The 20,194-nt window shown below is 46.5% G+C and overlaps 1 protein-coding gene across 1 annotated transcript in view; it reads right to left on the reverse strand.

Moving 5' to 3' along the window:
* Nucleotides 1-20,194, reverse strand: part of LOC142705666 (uncharacterized) — a 121,301-nt gene that overhangs the window by 13,679 nt on the left and 87,428 nt on the right. Inside the window, 3 exon segments of the mRNA XM_075848296.1 lie at nt 19,570-19,669; nt 19,836-19,928; nt 20,018-20,134. Of these exon segments, the coding sequence (XP_075704411.1) occupies nt 19,570-19,669; nt 19,836-19,928; nt 20,018-20,134 (310 nt within the window).

Here is a 20,194-nt window from a genome sequence, read left to right on the forward strand (position 1 = left end):
CGTTACTATACGCCCATTTTCGGGAAGGGGTTAATAAAAATAGTGTTTGTTTTTTTTACACTGCTTTCTCTGATCTCCTCACGGATCTCACAGAAATGAGGAGATCAGAGAAAGTGACAGGAGCTTTCTCCTGCAGACGACGTCACAGACGGCTGTGATTGGTCAGTCTTCAGAGACTGACCAATCACAGCAATCGCCGGCATGGGGGACTGCTAATTGGTCCCCAGGCCGGTAACAGAGACGGTTAGCTGTCAATGACAGCTGCCGCCGCTGTTATATCACTATGTGATTTCACATAGTGACAGTTTATTCCTTCTCCGCAATAGTACGGCGAAGGTCCACTGCAATGAGCGGCCTACGACGTACTATTGCGGAGAAGGTACGCAAGGGGTTAAAATGGATTGGACTGAGACTTCGATACGTAAGACAGCGCTCAGACTCCTTTTTTGACACATGGGGCAGTTTTATCTCTGTTCTTCTGCACCGGATCAGGGAAGCTATACAAAATAATTTCCAGAACACTGTATGGTACAGGAGAGGGTATTTATGGGATCTCCGCCGATATCATAACAACAATATTATGAAATGTGAGTACTGGACATGCTCACTGATAGGCAGAATCGCAGGATTCACTCTAAAACACTTTGCCACATTTTTTTACCTATACATGTCGCGGGGGAATAGGGTACTTAGTCCTCATTGGGTGGCAATATCTGGGGGAACGTGGGGAGCATGGCTGGCTCTGAGTTCCTCTTAGGAACTCCTACTTATACTTATTTAAAGCACTGTTTGATACTTGACTTGGTGTTATTTTACAGTTTTCTTTACTATATGATTTATTGTACTGATAGTGGCGATGTTCATTCCTATTTAGTGACTTAGACGCCTCTATATACTTGAAGTACGCAAGATCAGCAACAAATTCTGATATAACATCGCTCCTAAATACTGAAACAATGGTCTGATCTGTAGCGTCCATGGCCGCGGGCCGTTGGGTTTACTCACCTCCCGACGCCCGCAGCCATGGATCCGTGAGCGCTGGTCCCCATCTCCTTCCTAGGAGACGCCAGCGCTCACTTCCGCTCCGTTCTGCAGTGACCCGTAGGGTACGCGCGCACGCTCGTGCCCGGCCTTAAAGGGCCAGCGCGCGCAAACAGGAAGTTGTCATCATCATCAACTGCCATGATTTCCTGGTCTATAAGAAGGCCCCAGGCCTTCTAATCCTTCCCTGAGTGTTGTTAGTTTTCCCAGTCTGTCTTGCAAATGGTCCCTTAGTGTTTCCCGCTCCAGTTGTTACCCATGCCTTGTTTCCCGTTCCTGTTTCCCGTACTGTGCCTTAGTATCGTCGTGCCACGTCCTGTGTCATCTGCCACGTCCGGAAGAATCCGCCACGTCCTGTGTCATCTGCCATGTCCGGAGGAATCCACCACGTCCTGTGTCATCTGCCACGTCTGGAGGAATCCGCCACGTCTGGCGCAACCTGCGGCTCCTGTGTCATCCGCCACGTTTGGCGTCATCTGCTGCACCCATCTCCATCTGTGCCAGAGCTGCGGCCTCCGTCTGGACTATCCAGGTTCCCTTGTGCGGGAGATTGTATTGCTGGGGTTTCCTGTTGTTTGGCCAGCTGCCTCCCCGCTACGGCGGTACGGCCTAGAGGGTCCACTAACCCGCTTCGTGACATGATCGCTTTGTTGTTTTTGTTCAACTGTAAAAGAGTTATTTATTGTGAAAATAGCAATAAAAACATTTTGGAAAAAAAATATATATATTGAATAGTCGAGGTTTCTGGTCTATTCCTAGTCAGCGCTTTTATTACATAAACCTTGACTTAATAAAACAAATAAATGTGAGCCCCAGCTTACCTAGCAATCAAGCCTTTCTCCTACCAACACATTTGGTCCTTCAATACCAATTAGAATCACTTTAATACTACAGCTTAAAGCAACCCTCCCAATTCCAAGACAATGTTTTTAATATGATAGTGTATATGGTGTAACATTACCTGGTGCCCTTCAGTTGTGCCCCTCTCACGTGGATTTGCCATTTTAGTGTTCCCTCTGTGCTGTTCCAAAATGACTTCAGCACTTCCTTGACAATGAGACACTCCCACTGTTCTCGAATTGGCCTGAGCAGCTCACGTGAGCAGTTCTGTCCAATACGTGAACAGATGTAGTATCTTCGACAGTCTGAGAAGCGCTATGGCCTTTTTGAGAGAACAGAGGGGACCCTAAAACAGTGTATCCACGGCAGAGGGGCACAACTGAACGGCACCATGCAATATTACACCATATATCCCATCACATTTATAATTTTCTCCTGAGACCAGGGGGGCCGCTTTAATATATCTACTGAAAATCTAACCTTACCCACAGTCTACATTTAACAGGATAATGTTAGAGATTCATGGACATGAAAATGAGATAATAATGGCTGCAGTCACCAGATCTCCATTTTATAGAACACATTAAGTATGTAGCAGATGTCATGATCTGTGGGTACGTGTAGCCACTATGCCGCACCTCCGTAGCGGGGAACCAGGTGCTCAAATAACAGAGTACCCAATAAGTACAAAGTTCAGCACAAGGGTACCTGAATAGCCTAGACAGTCGCAGTAGCTAGGCACAGATGAAACTTTAGACGGCAGAGAATGTCACACGTGGCGGAGGATATCAGGCGTGGCCAGACGTGGTGTACGACAGCAGATTTGACCAATGACAGAACACGACTCCAACACTCCTTAGGGCTCAGGAACCAACACAGCACAGGAACAGGCAGTCAGTCACGGGAACACGATAACACAGAGGGACCCTTTGCAAAGACTAACATGGGAATTACAAACAACGCTCAGGCAAGGAGTGAAAGTGGAGGGCCCCTTTTATAGTCCAGAGAGATTAGGGCTGATTAATAATAAAATTCATGTGCGCGCACTGGCACTTTAAGGCTATGTTCACACGGAGTATTTTGGGGGAGGAATATCTGCCTCAAAATTCCGTTTGGAACTTTGAGGCAGATTTTCCTCTCCCTGCACGCCGATTTTCGCGCCGTTTTTCGCCCGCGGCCATTGAGCGCCGCGGGCATAAAACAGTGCGAAATACGCTTTCTCTGCCTCCCATTGAAGTCAATGGGAGGTCAGAGGCGGAAGCGCCCGAAGATAGGGCATGTCGCTTCTTTATCCCGCGAGGCAGTTTTACTGCTCGCGGGAAAAAGATGCCGACGCCTCCCATTGAAATCAATGGGAGGCGTTCTCGGGCCGTTTTTGCCGAGTTTTGCGACACGGTTTCCGCGTCAAAAAACTCGGCAAAATACTTCGTGTGAACATCCCCTAAAGCCGAGCACTAGCGTGCGCGTGCACCCTACGGGACACAGCCGCACAGAGCAAAAGTGAGTGCTGGCATCTCCATGGCCGCGGCCGCTGAGGGGTGAGTAGTAACGGCAGTCCGCGGCCGTGTACACTACAGTATCGCACCTCTTACTCCCCCTTTTCTTGGGACCAGAGCGAGAGAGAAATTTCTTAATGAGGGTAGGGGCACTAGGGTTCTCCTCTGGCTCCCAGGACCTCTCCTCAGGACCAAACCTTCTCCAGTCTACCAAATAGAAAGTCCTTCCTCTTACCCTCTTGCAGTCCAGGATCTCCGTAACCTCAAGCACATCAGATGAACCGCTGGGAGCAACTGGGGAACTGGGAGTCTTACTGTTGCGGCTTAGGACAACCTGTTTCAGGAGGGACACATGAAAAGTTTTGAGATTCCGAGGGTAGGAGGCAGCCGAAGCTTACAGGAGACAGGGTTTATCTGTTGTAGTATTTCAAAGGGTCCGAGGAACCTGTGAGAAAGCTTGTACGAAGGCATCTTCAGACGGATATTCCGTGAGGACAGCCAGACTTTGGTACCTGAAAGATACCGAGACGGCTCTCTCCTTTTTAATATCCGTTTTTCACTTCATGCGATCAACTGCTAGCAGAATAGAGGACTGGGTCTGTTGCTAGATTTGCAGAGTCCGCAGCGTGAGTCCCAAATGCAGAGTCCGCAGCGTGTACCTGAGATGTAGCCAAGACAGGAAGAGGGATTCTAAAATGTTCACCGTACACAATGTAGAATGGTGTGGAAGTGGTGGACTCACTTGTGCGAGTGTTGTATGAGAACTCACATTGTACCCAGTCATCATGCTGCATGGAGATAAAGTGGCAGAGATTATTCTCCATGATCTGGTTAATCCTCTCGACTTGACAATTGGACTGGGGATGGTAGGCTGAGGAAAAGTCCAATGTCACATCCAGGAGTTTACAGAGAGCTCTCCAGAATTTCGAGGTGAACTGAACAGACAAGATGTGAGAGGCAAACCATGCAAGCGGAAGATGTGCTGAATGAAGAGATTAGCCAGTCAAGGAGCAGAAGATAGGCCAGTCAGCAGAACAAAATGAGCCATCTTGGGAGAACCGATCCACCACAGACCACATTGCATCACACTGATGGAGGAAGGTGAGTGATAAAGTCCATTGCAATATTCTGCGAGGGGGCGTTGGGCACAGGTAGAGGTTGGAGCAGACCGGCAGGCTTGGAGTGCGCAACCTTGTTAGAAGCACACACAGTGCAGGAAGAGACAAAGTCCACAACATCCTTGGGCAGTGTGTGCCACCAGAAATGACGAGTTATCAGTTCTCGAGTCTTACAAACACCCGCGTGTCCAGCCAGTTTGGAGCAGTGTTCCCAGCGAAGGATTCTCCTCTTTTCTGCCAACCGCACAAAAGTCCTCCCCGGAGGGATGTCTCTAATTTGCAGAGGATTAGCCGTAATAATGCAGGATGGGTCTAAGATACATTGCAGGGACTCCATAATGTCCTTTGTTTCAAACGACCTGGATAGGGCATGGACCCTCACATTTTTGTCAGCAGGACGGTAGTGAAGCACAAACTGGCTTGATGGGGATTTAGCCATTGAGTCGACTGGAGAGAAGTGAGGTTCTTGTGGTCAGTGGATATCAAGATGGGATGAGCTGCGCCCTCTAGCAGATGTCTCCACTCCTTCAGAGCCAATTTGATGGCCAATAACTCCCGAACCCCAATAGAGTAATTGCGCTCAATGGAGAAAAAAATTATTGAATAATAGCCACACACCACTGCCTTTCCTTTGAAGCTTCTCTGGAACAGAACTGCACCTGCACCAACAGAGGAAGCGTAAACCTCCAGCGAGAACTGTCAAGAGACAACAGGATGATGGAGTATTGAGGCGGAGGTAAAAGCACTCTTGAGGCTATTAAATGCAGATTCTGCCTCTCGAGTCCACACCCTGACGTTCACACCCTTCTTGGTAAGGGTAGAGTTTGGAGCCATCAGTGATGAGAAGTTTGGGATAAACGGCCGGTATAAGTTGGCAAATCCCAAAAAAACGCTATATGGCCCACAGGCAATGAGGACGTGGCAATTCCAGGACGGACTTTACCTTCTCAGGGTCCATCTTGAGACCTTGATCCGAAATGATGTAGCCCAGGAAGGGCAGAGAATTTTTTACAAAGACACACTTCTCCAGCTTGGCATACAGACGATTCTCCCTTAATCACAGTAGAAGTTGACGAACATGCCTCCGAAGAGTCGTGGGATCTGGAGAGAAAATCAAAATATCATCGAGATAGACCACAACACAGACATAGAGATCTCGGAAGATATCAAGATATCCTAATTCCAGGAAGAGCGCGGGAGCGTTACATGAACCGAAGGGCATCACCAGGTATTCGTAGTGCTTATCTCGAGTGCTGAATGCCGTTTTCCACTCGTCACCTTGACGGATTCGGATCAAATTGTAAGCCCCATGCAAGAATAGTTACGGAAAAATCCTGACTCCTTGTATACGGTCAAACAGTTCAGATATTAGTGGCAACGGGTATTTGTTCTTGACAGTGATGTGGTTGAGACAACTGTAGTCAATGCAGGGTCGAAGAGATCCGCCTTTTTTCTTAACAAAAAAGAACCCGGCCCTGGCCGGGGAGGAAGACTTTCATATGAAATCCTTCTCCAGATTCTCCTTGATGTAGGCTGACATGGATTGAGTCTTTGGCAAGGAGAGATGATATACCCGTCCACGTGGAGGAGAAGCATTTGGAACCAGTTCAATTAGACAGTCGGAAGACCGGCGTGGGGGAAGCATCTCAGCCTCCTTTTTGCTAAAGACATCTGGAAATTGAGAAAAATAAGTAGGTAATCCCGCTAATGACAGCGTACGGAACTGAATGGCATACTCGCCCACAGAGATGTCTCCCTGGTGTAGGGTCAGCAGCAGAAGAAACTCTCCCAGATTCTTATATATAGAACGGAGAGTCTGTAAAAAATACTGTAAGTCACGAGTCTCTGGTCCCTGATGTTCCCAAAGAGGGTTCGCCCTTGTCAGGGCCTTGCCAGTAAGGAGAGAGATTATGAAGGCGATCCCTGCGTCATCAGAGGGGAAGGCATTTGTATGTAGTCTGAAGTGGATCTGGCACTGGTTCAGAAATCCCCTGCAGGACCTCGTCTCCGTCATAGCGAGGAGGTGGCGGCAGGGAGCATCGGGGTCGGCACTGGTACTGACAGGTGGTGGAACAGGAGGAACAGCAGGAATAGTTACATAGTTCGTAGAGTTGAAAATAGACACATGTCCATCAAGTTCAACCAAGGGATGGGAAAAGGGAAGTAAAAAATGTCTACACATAAGAGCTTATATTTTTTTGTTCTAGGAAATTATCTAAGCCATTTTTAAAGCCATCTACTGTCCCTGCTGTGACCAGCTCCTGCGGTAGTCTATTCCATAGATTCACAGTTAACACAGTAAAGAAGGCTTGTCGCCTGCAGGTTGAACCTTTTTTTCTCCAGACGGAGAGAGTGCCCCCTTGTTTTTTTAGGGGGTTTTACATTAAACAGGATTTCACCATATTTTTTGTATGTGCCATTCATATATTTATATAAATTAATCATGTCCCCCCCTCAGTCGTCTTTTTTCAAGGCTAAATAGGTTTAGTTCTTTTAACCTTTCCTAATAACTTAGATTCGCCATGCACCTCATTAGCTTCGTTGCTCCTCTTTGTATTTTTTCTAACTCCAGGGCATCCTTTCTATGAACTGGAGCCCAGAAATGAACTGCATATTCTAGATGAGGCCTCAGTAATGCTTTGTAAAGTGGTAATATTATATCCCTGTCCTGCGAGTCCATGCCTCTTTTAATGCACGACAATATCTTGCTGGCCCTTGAAGCAGCTGATTGACATTGCATGCTGTTATTTAGTTTATGATTTACAAGTACACCCAGATCCTTCTCAACAAGTGACTCCCCCAGTGTAGCTCCCCCTAGGACATATGATGCATGCAGGTTGTTCGTACCCAGATGCATAACTTTACATTTATCTACATTAAACCTCATTTGCCAAGTGGACGCCCAAACACTCAGTTTGTTTAAATCCGTTTGCAATTCACGAACATCTTCCATAGACTGAACTATATTACATAGCTTGGTGTCATCTGAAAAAAAATAAAAAATTGTGCTATTAATCCCATCCTCTATATCATTAATAAATAAGTTAAATAATAGTGGTCCCAGCAAGGAACCCTGGGGTACACCACTCATAACCGGGGACAATTCAGAGTAGAAATCATTGACCACAACTTTCTGGATACGGTCCTTGAGCCAATTCTTAATCCAATTACAAACTATACTATCTAAACCTATAGTCCTTAATTTACCCATTAGACGTCTATGAGGGACAGTGCGGTGACGACTGCAGCTTGCGCATCCAGCCGATGTGCAATGGCGTTCACCACCAGGAGGAGTTGGTCTTGTTCTGACTGAAGGTCTTGCATGTCTGCCTGCATGGCTTGTGACGTCGTCAAGGTCTTGGGTTGACCAGTGGGGTCCATGGCCTGAGCGTACTGTCACGATCTGTGGGTATGTGGACCCACTAGGCCACACCGCCGTAGCGGGGAGTCAGCTGGCCAAATAACAGAGTACCCAATAAATAAAAAGTCCAGCACAAGGGTACTTGCATAGTCCAGAAAGTCGCAGTACCTAGGCACAGATTAAACTTTAGACGGCAGAGGATGCCACATGTGACGGAGGATATCAGGCGTGGCAGATGACAGCAGATGTGACTGATGACGGAACACGTCTCCAACACTCGATAGGGCTCAGGAACCAACACAGCACAGGATACAGGAACAGTCAGTAGGGCACGGGAACACTTAGGAACAGTATAACACTGAGGGACCATGTGCAAATACTAACAAGGGAATTACAAACAACGCTCAGGCAGGGAGTGAAAAGGGAGGGCCCCTTTTATAGTCCAGAGAGATAAGGGTTGATTAATAAGAAAATTAATGAGCGCGCACTGGCCCTTTAGGCCGGGCACGAGCGTGCGCGCACCCTACGGGACACAGCCGAACAGAGCGGAAGTGAGTGCTGGACTTCTTTTAGGAAGGAGATACCAGCCAGCACTCACGGATCCATAGCCGTGGCCGCCGTGGGCTGAGTAGGAACGGCGGTCTGCGGCCGTGGACGCTGAATAGACAGAGTCGGGTTATCAATCACAATCTGTAATAAAGGTTTCCAGTACATTGTTGAATCCATTCCACTAAAGGCATGCTTCACACGGCCGTGTTCGTACCGTATGTTGGATGGATTTCCCGAACCAAACACAGTTCAGGGAGCCGGACTTCTACCATCATAGTTATTTATAATATTAGGAGTCCCTGCCCCGTGCTGCAATTTTGTCTTTAGTATCGTAGTCCTGTGGAGAGGCAGTGACTCATAGTATCATGCATCATTATGCTGCTAGGAGTCTGGCTCCGTGAACTGTATTTGGTCAGGGAAATACAGCCAACATACAGTCCGAACACAGCCGTCAGAAGCAGGCCTCAGAATTGAGGCTGTTCTAAGAGGAAAGAGGTTTCTATCTAGCACTGAATAGGTGGACCTAGTGCAGTGCCCTCTGAGAGCAGGTGATTAACCGGCCCGATTAACCCCATAGATGCCGAGGTCAATAGCAATCGCGGAATCTAAGAGTTCTTTTAGCTGACCGGCACCCCTGCGAGCCGATCATGTGGGTGCCAATGGTTGGTATGGCAACCGGAGGCCTAACAATGTCCTCCTTGTCTGCTAAGTCCGGAAGCCTGTTAGGACCTGCTTCTGGCAGGTCCTAATTGACTTGCTGACAGTGTCACACTAACAGCTCAAATACATTGCACTATGTAGGTAGTGTAATATATTAGTATAGTGATCAGTGTTGCAGGCCTTCAAGTCCCTTAGTGAAACAGTTAATAAAAATGTTGTATAATAATAAAAAAAGTTTCAAAGTCAAAAACCCAATATTTTTTCCCATAATAAGCCTTTTATAATTGTAAAAAAACCAAAAACAAACTATACATAAATTGGTATCGTAGCATCCGTAAGGACACAAACTATAAAACTATTATGTAATTTATCCCACACGGTGAACGCACAACAAGAAAAAAAATATAAAAAATATAACAACAGAATCGCTGTTTGTAAGTCACATCTCCTCCTAAAAAATGGAACAAAGAGTGATGAAAAACTCATATTTACCCCAAAATAGAACCAATATAAATCACATCCCGTCCTGCAAAAAAACCAAAAACGCCCTAACACAGCTTTGTCGACGCAAAAAAAATAAATTAGAGATCTTAGACTATGGCAAATGTTTTATGTTGTTTTTTTAAAGTGATTTTATTGTGCAAAAGCTGGAATACTAAAAAAACAAAAATTATATATATTTGGTATCGCCGTAATCATATCGACCCCACAGAATAAAGTTAACATGTAATTTATGGCGCACGGTGAATGCTGAAAAAATAATACCCAAAATTATCTAAAAAGAATGACATAATTGTGTAACACCCATGGCCGCGGACCATCAGGATTACTCGCCTCCTGACGGCCGCAGCCATGGATTAGTGAGCGCTGGCCAGTATCTCCTTCTAAGGAGACGCCAGCGCTCACTTCCACTTCACTCTGCTGTGTCCCGTAGGGTGCCCGCGCACGCTCGTGCTCGGTCTTAAAGGGCCAGCGCGCGCACCTGAATCTGCCGTTACCAAATTAGCCCATGATCCTGGACTATAAGAAGGGCCCTACCCCTTCCCGCATTGCCTGAGCATTGTTGTTATTGTCTGCAAATGGTCCCTTAAGTGTTTTCCAGTTCTCAGTGTTCCCGTTCCTGCTTCCTGTATCCCGTGCTATCCTGGTCCAAGTGCCGTCTAGAGTTGGAGTCGTGTTGTGCTGAGTACTATGCCTGTCTTGCCATACTACGCCTAGTGTCTGCCTGCTGCCAAGGTCCCATCCGAGCCTATCTTCGCTACTGTCAGAACTTACCACAGGTACACCTATTCGAACTATAGACTTTGACTTGTATCCTGTTGGCCAGCTGCCATACCGTCAAGGCCGTACGGCCCAATGGGTCCACGCACCCAACGTGACAATACACTCAGGCCATGGACTCCACAACAGGACCAACTCCTCCCCCAGTGAATTCCATTGCACAGCGGCTTGCCACACAAGATGCAGCCTCCTCAGCTCCTGTTCCGACTGATCCTCCTGCTACACCTCCTGTCAGCACCAGTGTTGATCCCCGATTCTCCCTACCACTAGTGCCTCGTTACAACGGAGACGCAAGTACCTGCAGGGGATTCCTCAATCAGTGCCAGATCCACTTCTCTCTTCATGCCAGAGCATTTCGTCTGATGGCGCCAAGATTGCCTTCATTGTTTCTCTGCTTATTGGCAAGGCCCTAGCGTGGGCGAACCCGATCTGGGAAGGACAGGGACCAGAGACTCGTGACTTCCAGGGGTTCCTCCGGGCATTTTGTACTGTGTTTGAGGAGCCTGGATGAGTCTCGTCAGCAGCGGCCTCCTTGCTGAACCTGCGCCAGGGAGACACCTCCGTGGGAGAGTACGCCATTCAATTCCGTACACTGGCAGGAGAGCTGTCCTGGAACGACGAGGCCCTGGTGGCTACATTCAGGCAAGGATTGTCGTCCGAGATCAAGGACGAACTGGCTGCTCGTGATCTGCCATCCACCCTGGACGCCCTAATTTTGCTTGCCACCCGGGTTGATATGAGGCACCAGGAACGATCCCATGAAATTCGTCGGGTGAGAAGACTCCCTAGGCTGGCTCCTACCTTCCAGCAGTTCTTGTTACCCTCACCAAGTGGCCCACCTGAGGAGCCTATGCAGGTAGACTGGCTTAAATTATCCATTCAGGAGAAACAGCGCAGATGCACTTCGGGACTTTGCCTTTATTGCGGCTTCGGAGGCCATGTCGTGCGCCTGTGTCCTCAGAAGCCAAAAAACCCCAACGCCTAGCATTGGTTGGGGAGAAAATCCTAGGCGATACTGCTCTGGACAGACACTTTTCTTTTAAACTGTCTATCCCCGTGACGATTGTGTCCGGCGAGAAGAACCACTGGGTCTCTGCCTATCTTGACTCTGGGTCCGCAGTCAGTTTTATCTTCAAGGATCTAGTGGATCTCCTCCAGTTGCCTACGACCTCTCTGGAGGCCATTGATCATCGCCTCGGTGAATGGACTACCTCTGCCAGACCTGATTGCAGCTGTGACCAAACCGCTGAGGCTCCAGGTAGGGGCTCTTCATTCTGAACTCATCTCAATTCTTGTTCTACCCAAGGCTGTCAAAACTGTACTGCTGGGCCTGCCCTGGCTCGGACTACATGCCCCAGTTATGGACTGGAATTCCGGAGAGGTTCTCCAGTGGGGTCCCAAGTGCCTTGACTGCTCCATCTGGCCCCGCCTCCTCATCTTCAGTCTTTGACAGGATTGCCCTCTCATTATGCTATGTTCTCGGATGTCTGCAGAAAGAAGGAGGCGGAGACACCGCCCCCATACCGGGCGTATGACTGCCCTGTCGAGCTGGTTCCTGATGCATCCCTTCCCCGTGGTAGGGTATATCCTCTCTCCTTGCCAGAGACTCAGTCCATGTCCGCCTATATTAAGGAGGATCTGGAGAAAGGATTTCTACGGAAGTCCTAAGCCCCGGCAGGAGCCGGATTCTACTTCGTCAAGAAAAACGACGGTTCTCTGCGACCCTGCATTAACTACCGGGGTCTCAACCAGATCACGGTCAAGAATCGATATCCGTTGACATTGATTTCAGAGCTTTTTGACCGCATAGGAGGAGCTAAAAAACAATTCCAAACTAGATCTGCATGGGGCCTACAACCTAATCCGGATTCGCCGGACTGACGAATGGAAGACAGCATTTAACACCCGAGATGGGCACTATGAATATCTAGTGATGCCCTTCGGCCTGTGTAATGCTCCCGCGGTCTTCCAAGAATTCGTCAATGACATCTTCCGGGATCTCCCCTATGTTTGTGTTGTGGTCTATCTTGATGATCTCTTAATTTTTTCCCCAGACCCGCTGACTCATCAGAGACATGTCCATCAAGTTTTGCTGCGACTGAGGGAGAATCGTCTGTATGCCAAGCTGGAGAAGTGCATGTTTGAGAGGAGTTCTCTACACTTCCTGGGCTACATAATCTCGGACCAAGGTCTCAAGATGAATCCGTAGAAAGTAAAGGTCGTACTGGAATGGTCACACCCTCAAGGCTTAAGGTCCATACAGCGTTTTCTGTGATTCGCCAAATTTTACCGGCAGTTCATCCCGAACTTCTCTACCCCCACCAAGAAAGGCATGAACGGCAAGGTGTGGACTCCAGAGGGGGAATCCATATTTAACAGCCTGAAGAGTGCCTTCACGTGAGCCTCCACCCTCCATCATCCTGATGTATCTCGACAGTTTTCGTTGGAGGTGGACGCCTCCTCTGTTGGTGGTGGTGAACTCCTGTTCCAGAGAGGTTCCAAGGGCAAGCAATGGTATGTGGTTATTACTCTAAACTCTTCTCTTCCGCAGAACGCAACTACTCGATTGGGGATCGGGAGTTATTGGCCATCAAATTGGCCCTGGAGGAGTGGAGGCATCTACTATAGGGCGCAGTTCGACCTATCCTGATATTCATTGACCACAAGAATCTCACCTATCTCCAAACAGCCCAATGGCTGAACCCTCGTCAGGCCAGGTGGTGGCTGTTCTTTGCCCGGTTCCAGTTTGAGCTCCACTACCGTCTGGCTGACAAGAATGTGACAGCCGATGTCTTGTTCAGGTCGTTCGAGACAGAGGACACCATGGAGTCTCACAAAATATTATTGATCCATCTTGCATTGTCTCTGTCAACCCCCTGCAAGTTAGAAACATCCCTCGGGGGAGGACTTTTGTGCGCCTGGCAGACAGAGGGAGAATCCTACGCTGGGAACACAGCTCCAGACCGGCAGGTCACGTGAGTACCCGTAAAACCCGAGACCTGCTTGCCTGTCATTTCTGGGGGCCCATGCTGCCAAAAGACATCATGGACTTTGTTTCATCCTGCTCGGTGTGCGCAGCTAACAAGGTTGCTCACTCCAAACCTGTTGGCCTGCTCCAGCCGCTGCCTATGTCAGATGCTCCCTGGCAGCATATAGCAATGGACATTGTTACGGACCTGCCTGCCTCTGCGGGATGCAGTGCGGTCTGGGTGGTAGTGGACCGATTTTCGAAGAAGGCTCACTTCGTTTCGCTGACCGGTCTACCTTCTGCTTCTCGACTGGCCAACCTTCTACTTCTCGACTGGCCAATCTCTTCATCCAACACGTCTTCCGCCTGCGCGGCTTACTGTGGCATATCGTGTCTAATCGGGGGGTTCAGTTCACCTCAAGGTTCTAGAGAGCCCTCTGTAAACACCTCAATGTAAAGTTGGACTTTTCCTCAGCCTACTATCATCAGTCCAATGGTCAAGTCGAGAGGATCAATCAGATCATGGAGAACTACCTACGACACTTCATCTCCAGACAGCATGATGACTGGGTGCAGCTTTTTCCTTGGGCCGCGTTTTCGTACAATAACCATACAAGCAAGTCCACAATAACTACACCGTTCTTCATAGCCTACGGCCAACACCCACAAATTCCTTTCCCAGTGTCCGTTATGTCTGAGGTGCCTGCAGTGGATTCTGCTTTTAGGGACTTCCTGCAGATCTGGCTGCAGACCCGATCCTCCATTCTGCTGGCGGTCGACCGCATGAAACGTAAGGAGACACAAGGAGAGGAGAACCTCCCAGGTTTCTTCCAGGTACCAAGGTCTGGCTGTCCTCCAGAAATATCCGTCTGAGGGTGCCATCATACGAGTTTGCTCCCAGGTTTCTCGGACCCTTCGAGATCTTGCAACGGATCAACCCTTGTCTCCTACAAGCTTCGGCTGCCTCCTGTCCTCAAGATCTCCAACTCCTTCCATGTCTTCCTCCTGAAGCCTGTAGTCTTGAACCGCTACACCAAGATTCCTAGTCCTGCAGTTGCTCCCAGCGGCTCATCAGATACCTTCGGGGTTAAGGAGATCCAGGAGACTAAGAGAGTAGGAGAAATAACTTTTTATTTGGTGGTTTGGAGGGGGTTTGGTCCAGAAGAAAGGTCCTGGGAGCCAGAGGAGAACCTCAATGCCCCTACCCTCCTGAAGAAGTTTCTCTCCCGCTCTGGTCCCAAGAGGAGGGGGCGTAAGAGGGGGGATACTGTACTCACCTACTGAGGGTCGCAGCCATGGATCAGTGAGCGCTGGCCCGTATCTCCTCCTCAGGAGACGCCAGCGCTCACTTCCGCTTCACTCTGCTGTGTCCCGTAGGGTGCGCGTGGGCGCTCGGTCTTAAAGGGCCAGCGCGCGCACCTGAATCTGTTACCAAATTCTCCCATGATCCTGGACTATAAGGGCCCTGCCCCTTCCTGCGTTGCCTGAGCGTTGTTGTCGTTTACCTATGTTCGTCTGTGCAAATGGTCCCTTAAGTGTTTTCCAGTTCCCAGTGTTCCAGTTCCTGCTTCCTGTATCCTATATCCCGTGCTATCCTGGTCCAAGTGCCGTCTAGAGTTGGAGTCATGTTGTGCGGAGTATTACGCCTGTCTTGCCATACTACGCCTGGTGTCTGCCTGCTGCTAAGGTCCCATCCGAGCCTATCTTCGCTACTGTCAGAATTTACCACAGGTACACCTATCCGAACTATAGACTTTAACTTGTATCTTGTTGGCCAGCTGTCATACCGTCAAGGCGGTACGAACCAGTGGGTCCACGCAACCAACGTGACAAATCTCTTGGTTTCGTTAAATTTCCTCTTCCAAAAAATGAAATAAAAAAAGTGATCAAAAAGTTGCATGTGACCCAAAATGGAACCAATAAAATCTGCATCTTGTCCCGCAAAAAACAAGCCCTCACACATCTCCAACAACCGAAAAATAAAAAAAGTTATGGCTCTAGAAATGCGTAGAGTAAAAAACAGCTTGACATGGAGGAACATTCCTTCCTGTAGTAAAACATGACAGGAAGTCACTGTGTCATTCCCGATGCACACTTTCGGCGACAACGTGTGCATCAGGAACTGGGAGATCAGCTGTCACCGACAGCTGACACTCCAGTGTTGCCGATCAGTGGCTCATCGCCGCTGATCTTGACAATTAACCCGTTAAATGTGGTGCTCGATTGCGATCACCACATTTAGGGGGTTTGTAGCACATCAGCAGCCCCAATGCAATTGTGGGGGCTGCTGATGCTTGTGATGGCATCCGGAGGCCAGGCAACGGCCTCCGGGTCTGCCATGTATGGAAGCCTATGAGGACCAGCCTCTGGCTGGTCCTCGTAGACTTACTGTCAGAGTGACTGTGACTTCACACTGACAGTTGGAATACATTACACTACTAGATAGTGTAATGTATTCTAGCAGTGATCAGAGCTGCAGGTAAAAAAAAATAAAGTGTAAAAAGTAAAAAAAAAGTTAATAAAAATGTTTTATAAAAGTGTAAAAATAAAAGTTTTTGTTTTCCTATAATAAGTAATTTATTATAGGAAAAAAAGGAAACCGTTAAAAAAAAAAGTACACATATTTGGTATCACCTTGTTCGGAACGACCCAAACTATGAAACTATAATGTTATTTTTTCCGCACCGTGAATGCCGCATACGGAAAACTATGTCAGCATCGCTATTTTTTTGTCACCACCCCTCCCAAGATATAGAATAAAATGTGATTAAAAAGTCGCATTTACCCCAAAATAGTACCAATAAAAACTACAACCCGTCACGCAAAAAACAAGACCTCCCACAGCTTTTTTGACGAAAAAATAAAAAAGTTACGGCTCAGAATAGGGTGTCTCAGAAAATAAATTATTTTATAGAAACGTAATTTTATTGTGCAAACGCTGCAAAACGTAAAAAAAACTATACACATATGATATTGCCATAATCGTACCAACCTGCAGAATAATATAAATTGTAATTTATTGAGCACGGTGAACGCTGTAAGAAATAAAGAATTTAAAGCGGCAAAATCGTTGTTTTTTGGTCACCTTAGCTCTAAAAAAGATCCTGTGGGGTCTAAATGCTCACTATACCCCTAGAAAAATTCCTTGAGGGGGGTAGTTTCCAAAATAGGGTCACTTTTGTGGGGTTTCCACAGTTTTGGCGTTGCAAACCCGACATGGCACTGAAAACCAATCCAGCAAAATCTGCGCTCCAAAATCCAAAAGGCGCTCCTTCCCTCCTGGGCCCTGCTGTGGGCCCAAACATCAGTCTATGACCACATACGGGGTATTGCCGTAATCGGGAGAAATTGCTTTACAAATGTTGGGGTGCTTTTTCTCTTTTATTCCTTGTAAAAATGAAAAAAATTCTATGTTTCCACAGAAACAAATGTGATTTTCATCTTCACAGACTAATTCCACTAAATTCTGCAAAAAAACCTGTGGGGTCAAAATGCTAACTATACCCCTAGAAAAATAACTTGAGGGGTGTAGTTTCCAAAATGGTCACTTTTGGGGGGTTTCGACTGTTTAGGTACCACAAGACATCTTCAAACCTGACATGGTGCTTAAAATATATTCCTAAAAAAAGGAGGCCCCAAAATCCACTAGATGCTCCTTTGCTTCTGAGGGCGGTGTTTCTGTCCATTAGGGCACTAGGGCCACATGTTGGATATTTCTAAAAACTGCAGAATCCGGGCAATAAATATTGAGTTGCATTTCTCTGGTAAATTCTTCTGTTTTACAGATTTTTTTTTATTACAAATTAATTTCGGCAAATAAACTGAAATTTGTAAATTTCACCTCTACGTTGCCTTAATTCCTGTGAAACGCCTAAAAGGTTAAAATACTTTATGAATGTGGTTTTGAATACCTTGAGGGGTGCCGTTTTCAAAATGGGGTGATTTATGGGGACTTTCTAATACAGAAGGCCCTCAAAGCCACTTCAGAACTGAACCAGTCCCTGAAAAAAATGGCCTATTGAAATTTTCTTGAAAATATGAGAAATTGCTGCTAAAGTTCTAAGCCTTGTAACGTCCTAGAAAAATAAAAGGACGTGAAAAAAAACGATGCAAACATAAAGTAGACATATGGCATATGTGAACTAGTAACTATTTTGTGTGGTATTACTATCTGTTTTACAAGCAAATACATTTAAATTTAGAAAAATGCACATTTTTTGCTAAAATTTGAAGTTTTTCACAAATAAACATTGAATTTATCGACCAAATTTTTTTCACTAACAAAGTACAATATGTCACGACAAAACAATCTCAGAATCGCTTGGATAGGCAAAAGTATTCCGGAGTTATTACCACATAAGGTAACACGTCAGATTTGAAAAAATGATCTGTGTCCACAAGGCTAAAACAGGCTGTGTCCTAAAGGGGTTAATACTAATTAATTCAGCAAAAATAACCTTTGGGGTCAAAATTCTGACTATACCCCTAGATGAATTCCTCAAGGGGTTTAGTATCCCAAATGGAGTCACTTTTGGGGGGTTTCCACTGTACTGGTACTACAGGGGCTCTGCAAATGTGACATGGCGTCCAGAAACCAATCCAGCAAAATCTACATTCCAAAATCCAAGTGGCGCTCCTTCCCTACTGAGCCCTGCCGTGTGTCCAAACAGCAGTTTATGAGCACATATGGGGTGTTGTCATATGGGGTGTTGCTTTACAAATGTTGAGGTTCTTTTTCTCCTTTTATTACTTGTGGAAATTAAAACAATTTGAGCTAAAACTACAACTTATTGGATAAAATATATTTTCACTGCCCAATTCTAATAAAATCTATGAAACACCCGAAGGGTCAAAATGCTCACTACACACCTAGATTAATTTCTTGTGGGCTGTAGTTTCCAAAATGGTGTATTTTTGTGGGTTTTCCTATGTTTTGGCACCACAAGACCTCTTTAAATCTGACATGGTGCCTAAAATACTATCTAATAAAAAGAAAGCTGCAAAATCCCCAAAAAAAGCATTAGAATTTAATTTAAAAAAAAATACAATTTTGAAATGTCAACTTCACTTTGCTTTCATTCCTGTGAAACGCCTAAATGGTTAAGAAACTGCTGTTTTCGATACTTTTCGGGGTGCAGATTTGAAAAGGGATGTTTTATGGGGGTTTCTAATATATAGACCCCTCAAAGCCACTTCAGAACTGAACTGGTCCCTAAAAAAATAGGCTTTTGAAATTTTCTTGAAAATGTGAGAATTTGCTGCTAAACTTCTAAGCCTTGTAATGTCCTAGAAAAATAAAAGGACGTTCAAAAAAAGATTTTTCTGCTGCCCTGCTCTTTTAAATCCACTGGCTAGCAGGGGCTGTGTCCTGCGCTCTCAATCTTGCAAGCACACCTCAGGCACGCTCCCAATCTTCCCAGCACAAATCATGTGCGCTCCCAACCTTCCCAGCACACCTCATGTGCGCTCCCAACCTTCCCAGAACACCTCAGGCGCGCTCCCAATCCTCCCAGCACACCTCAGACGCGCTCCCGTACACAGGCTTCTCAGCATCCAGAGCCTGTGTTTCCTGTACTGCAGCCTCTCCAATCTGGACTTCCCTCTCTTTCGGTCTATGCTATAACCACTCCTTTCTCAGAGGTGTAATCTGTAGATTATTTCTGATACACTTATGCTTTCTACAGAGCTCATGGCTTGTAAATCTTCTCCCCCTCCCCCATCCTCCCGCTTTGTCTGTATGGGTATCGTAACTATCATCTTCTTCATAGTCAGCTGTTCATACAATATACAAAGCTCCTGGCTTGTGTGTCATACATTGTATGGGTATCATAACGGGGGATCCTCTGCATAGACTATGAAAGGGATCTTAGTTACGATACCCATAGAGACAAGTGGAGGGGGAGGGGGCATTTGTATTACACATACAAGGAGAGAGAAATACCATGGGACGACTTTGCATTTTGTTGGATTATATTTCACTGTAGACTTTTATGTAACATGGACAACACAAAAAATGTGCTGTGACGCCACGAGCCCCTATCAGCATTGATGTGGTGTTTAAGAGGTTAAACGGAGTTCTCCCAGATCCCGGATCAATAGATCACCTTGTAGAGAACTTCTATGTGCAGTCACAGCTCCCTCAGGTCCTGCACTATGTATAACACATTGTCTGACGTGTTACTGTAATGTAGAACTAAGGAGGAACCCCACCTTAACAAACCTCCCAATTCACTTTCTAAATTCATTATTACTGACCTGTGGTAACACCTCCTGGAATTTCCTCCTTACACAGTTGATCGCCCCTCATCAGCTCTTCTTCTTCATCCTCCGCTTTAATATTAGTCAGATCTTCCCCCTGATGTCACATATGTAACAATTCAGTACAATACAGCAGAGAGTGCGAAGAATCTAACAGATCAACATAAGAAACCACCAAAATCTATGACCACATCTATGACCACAGGACCAAAAAGCTCTACACCCCCCTATATAGATCTGGTATAGGGCTCAGCTTCATCTACCTGATGATTCTCTGGGACATTGTGATTTTCCTCTGGACAGTCCTGGGAATACAGAGGACTGGGACATCTCTCTGGTGGATTTCTCCTACTGGATCCATCTGTAGGAAACACACAGTGGCGGAATAGATTATTTACATGTGATGATGAGATAATGGGAGTAGTATCTAGGTGACTCTAAAAACAGGTTTGTCTTTACAACTAATGAAAGTCCCCTCCTTACACTGCTGCTCAGCCATTACATCCGTCTCCTCTTCTGCTTCATCTTTAACCTCAACCTTAATATGAATCAGGTTTTCACCCTAAAAAGACAAGAAAAAAAAATGTAAAATGAACTTGGGTTCAATGACTTTATAGCAGAG

Source organism: Rhinoderma darwinii, chromosome 1 (assembly GCF_050947455.1).
Source record: "Rhinoderma darwinii isolate aRhiDar2 chromosome 1, aRhiDar2.hap1, whole genome shotgun sequence".
NCBI lineage: Eukaryota > Metazoa > Chordata > Amphibia > Anura > Rhinodermatidae > Rhinoderma > Rhinoderma darwinii.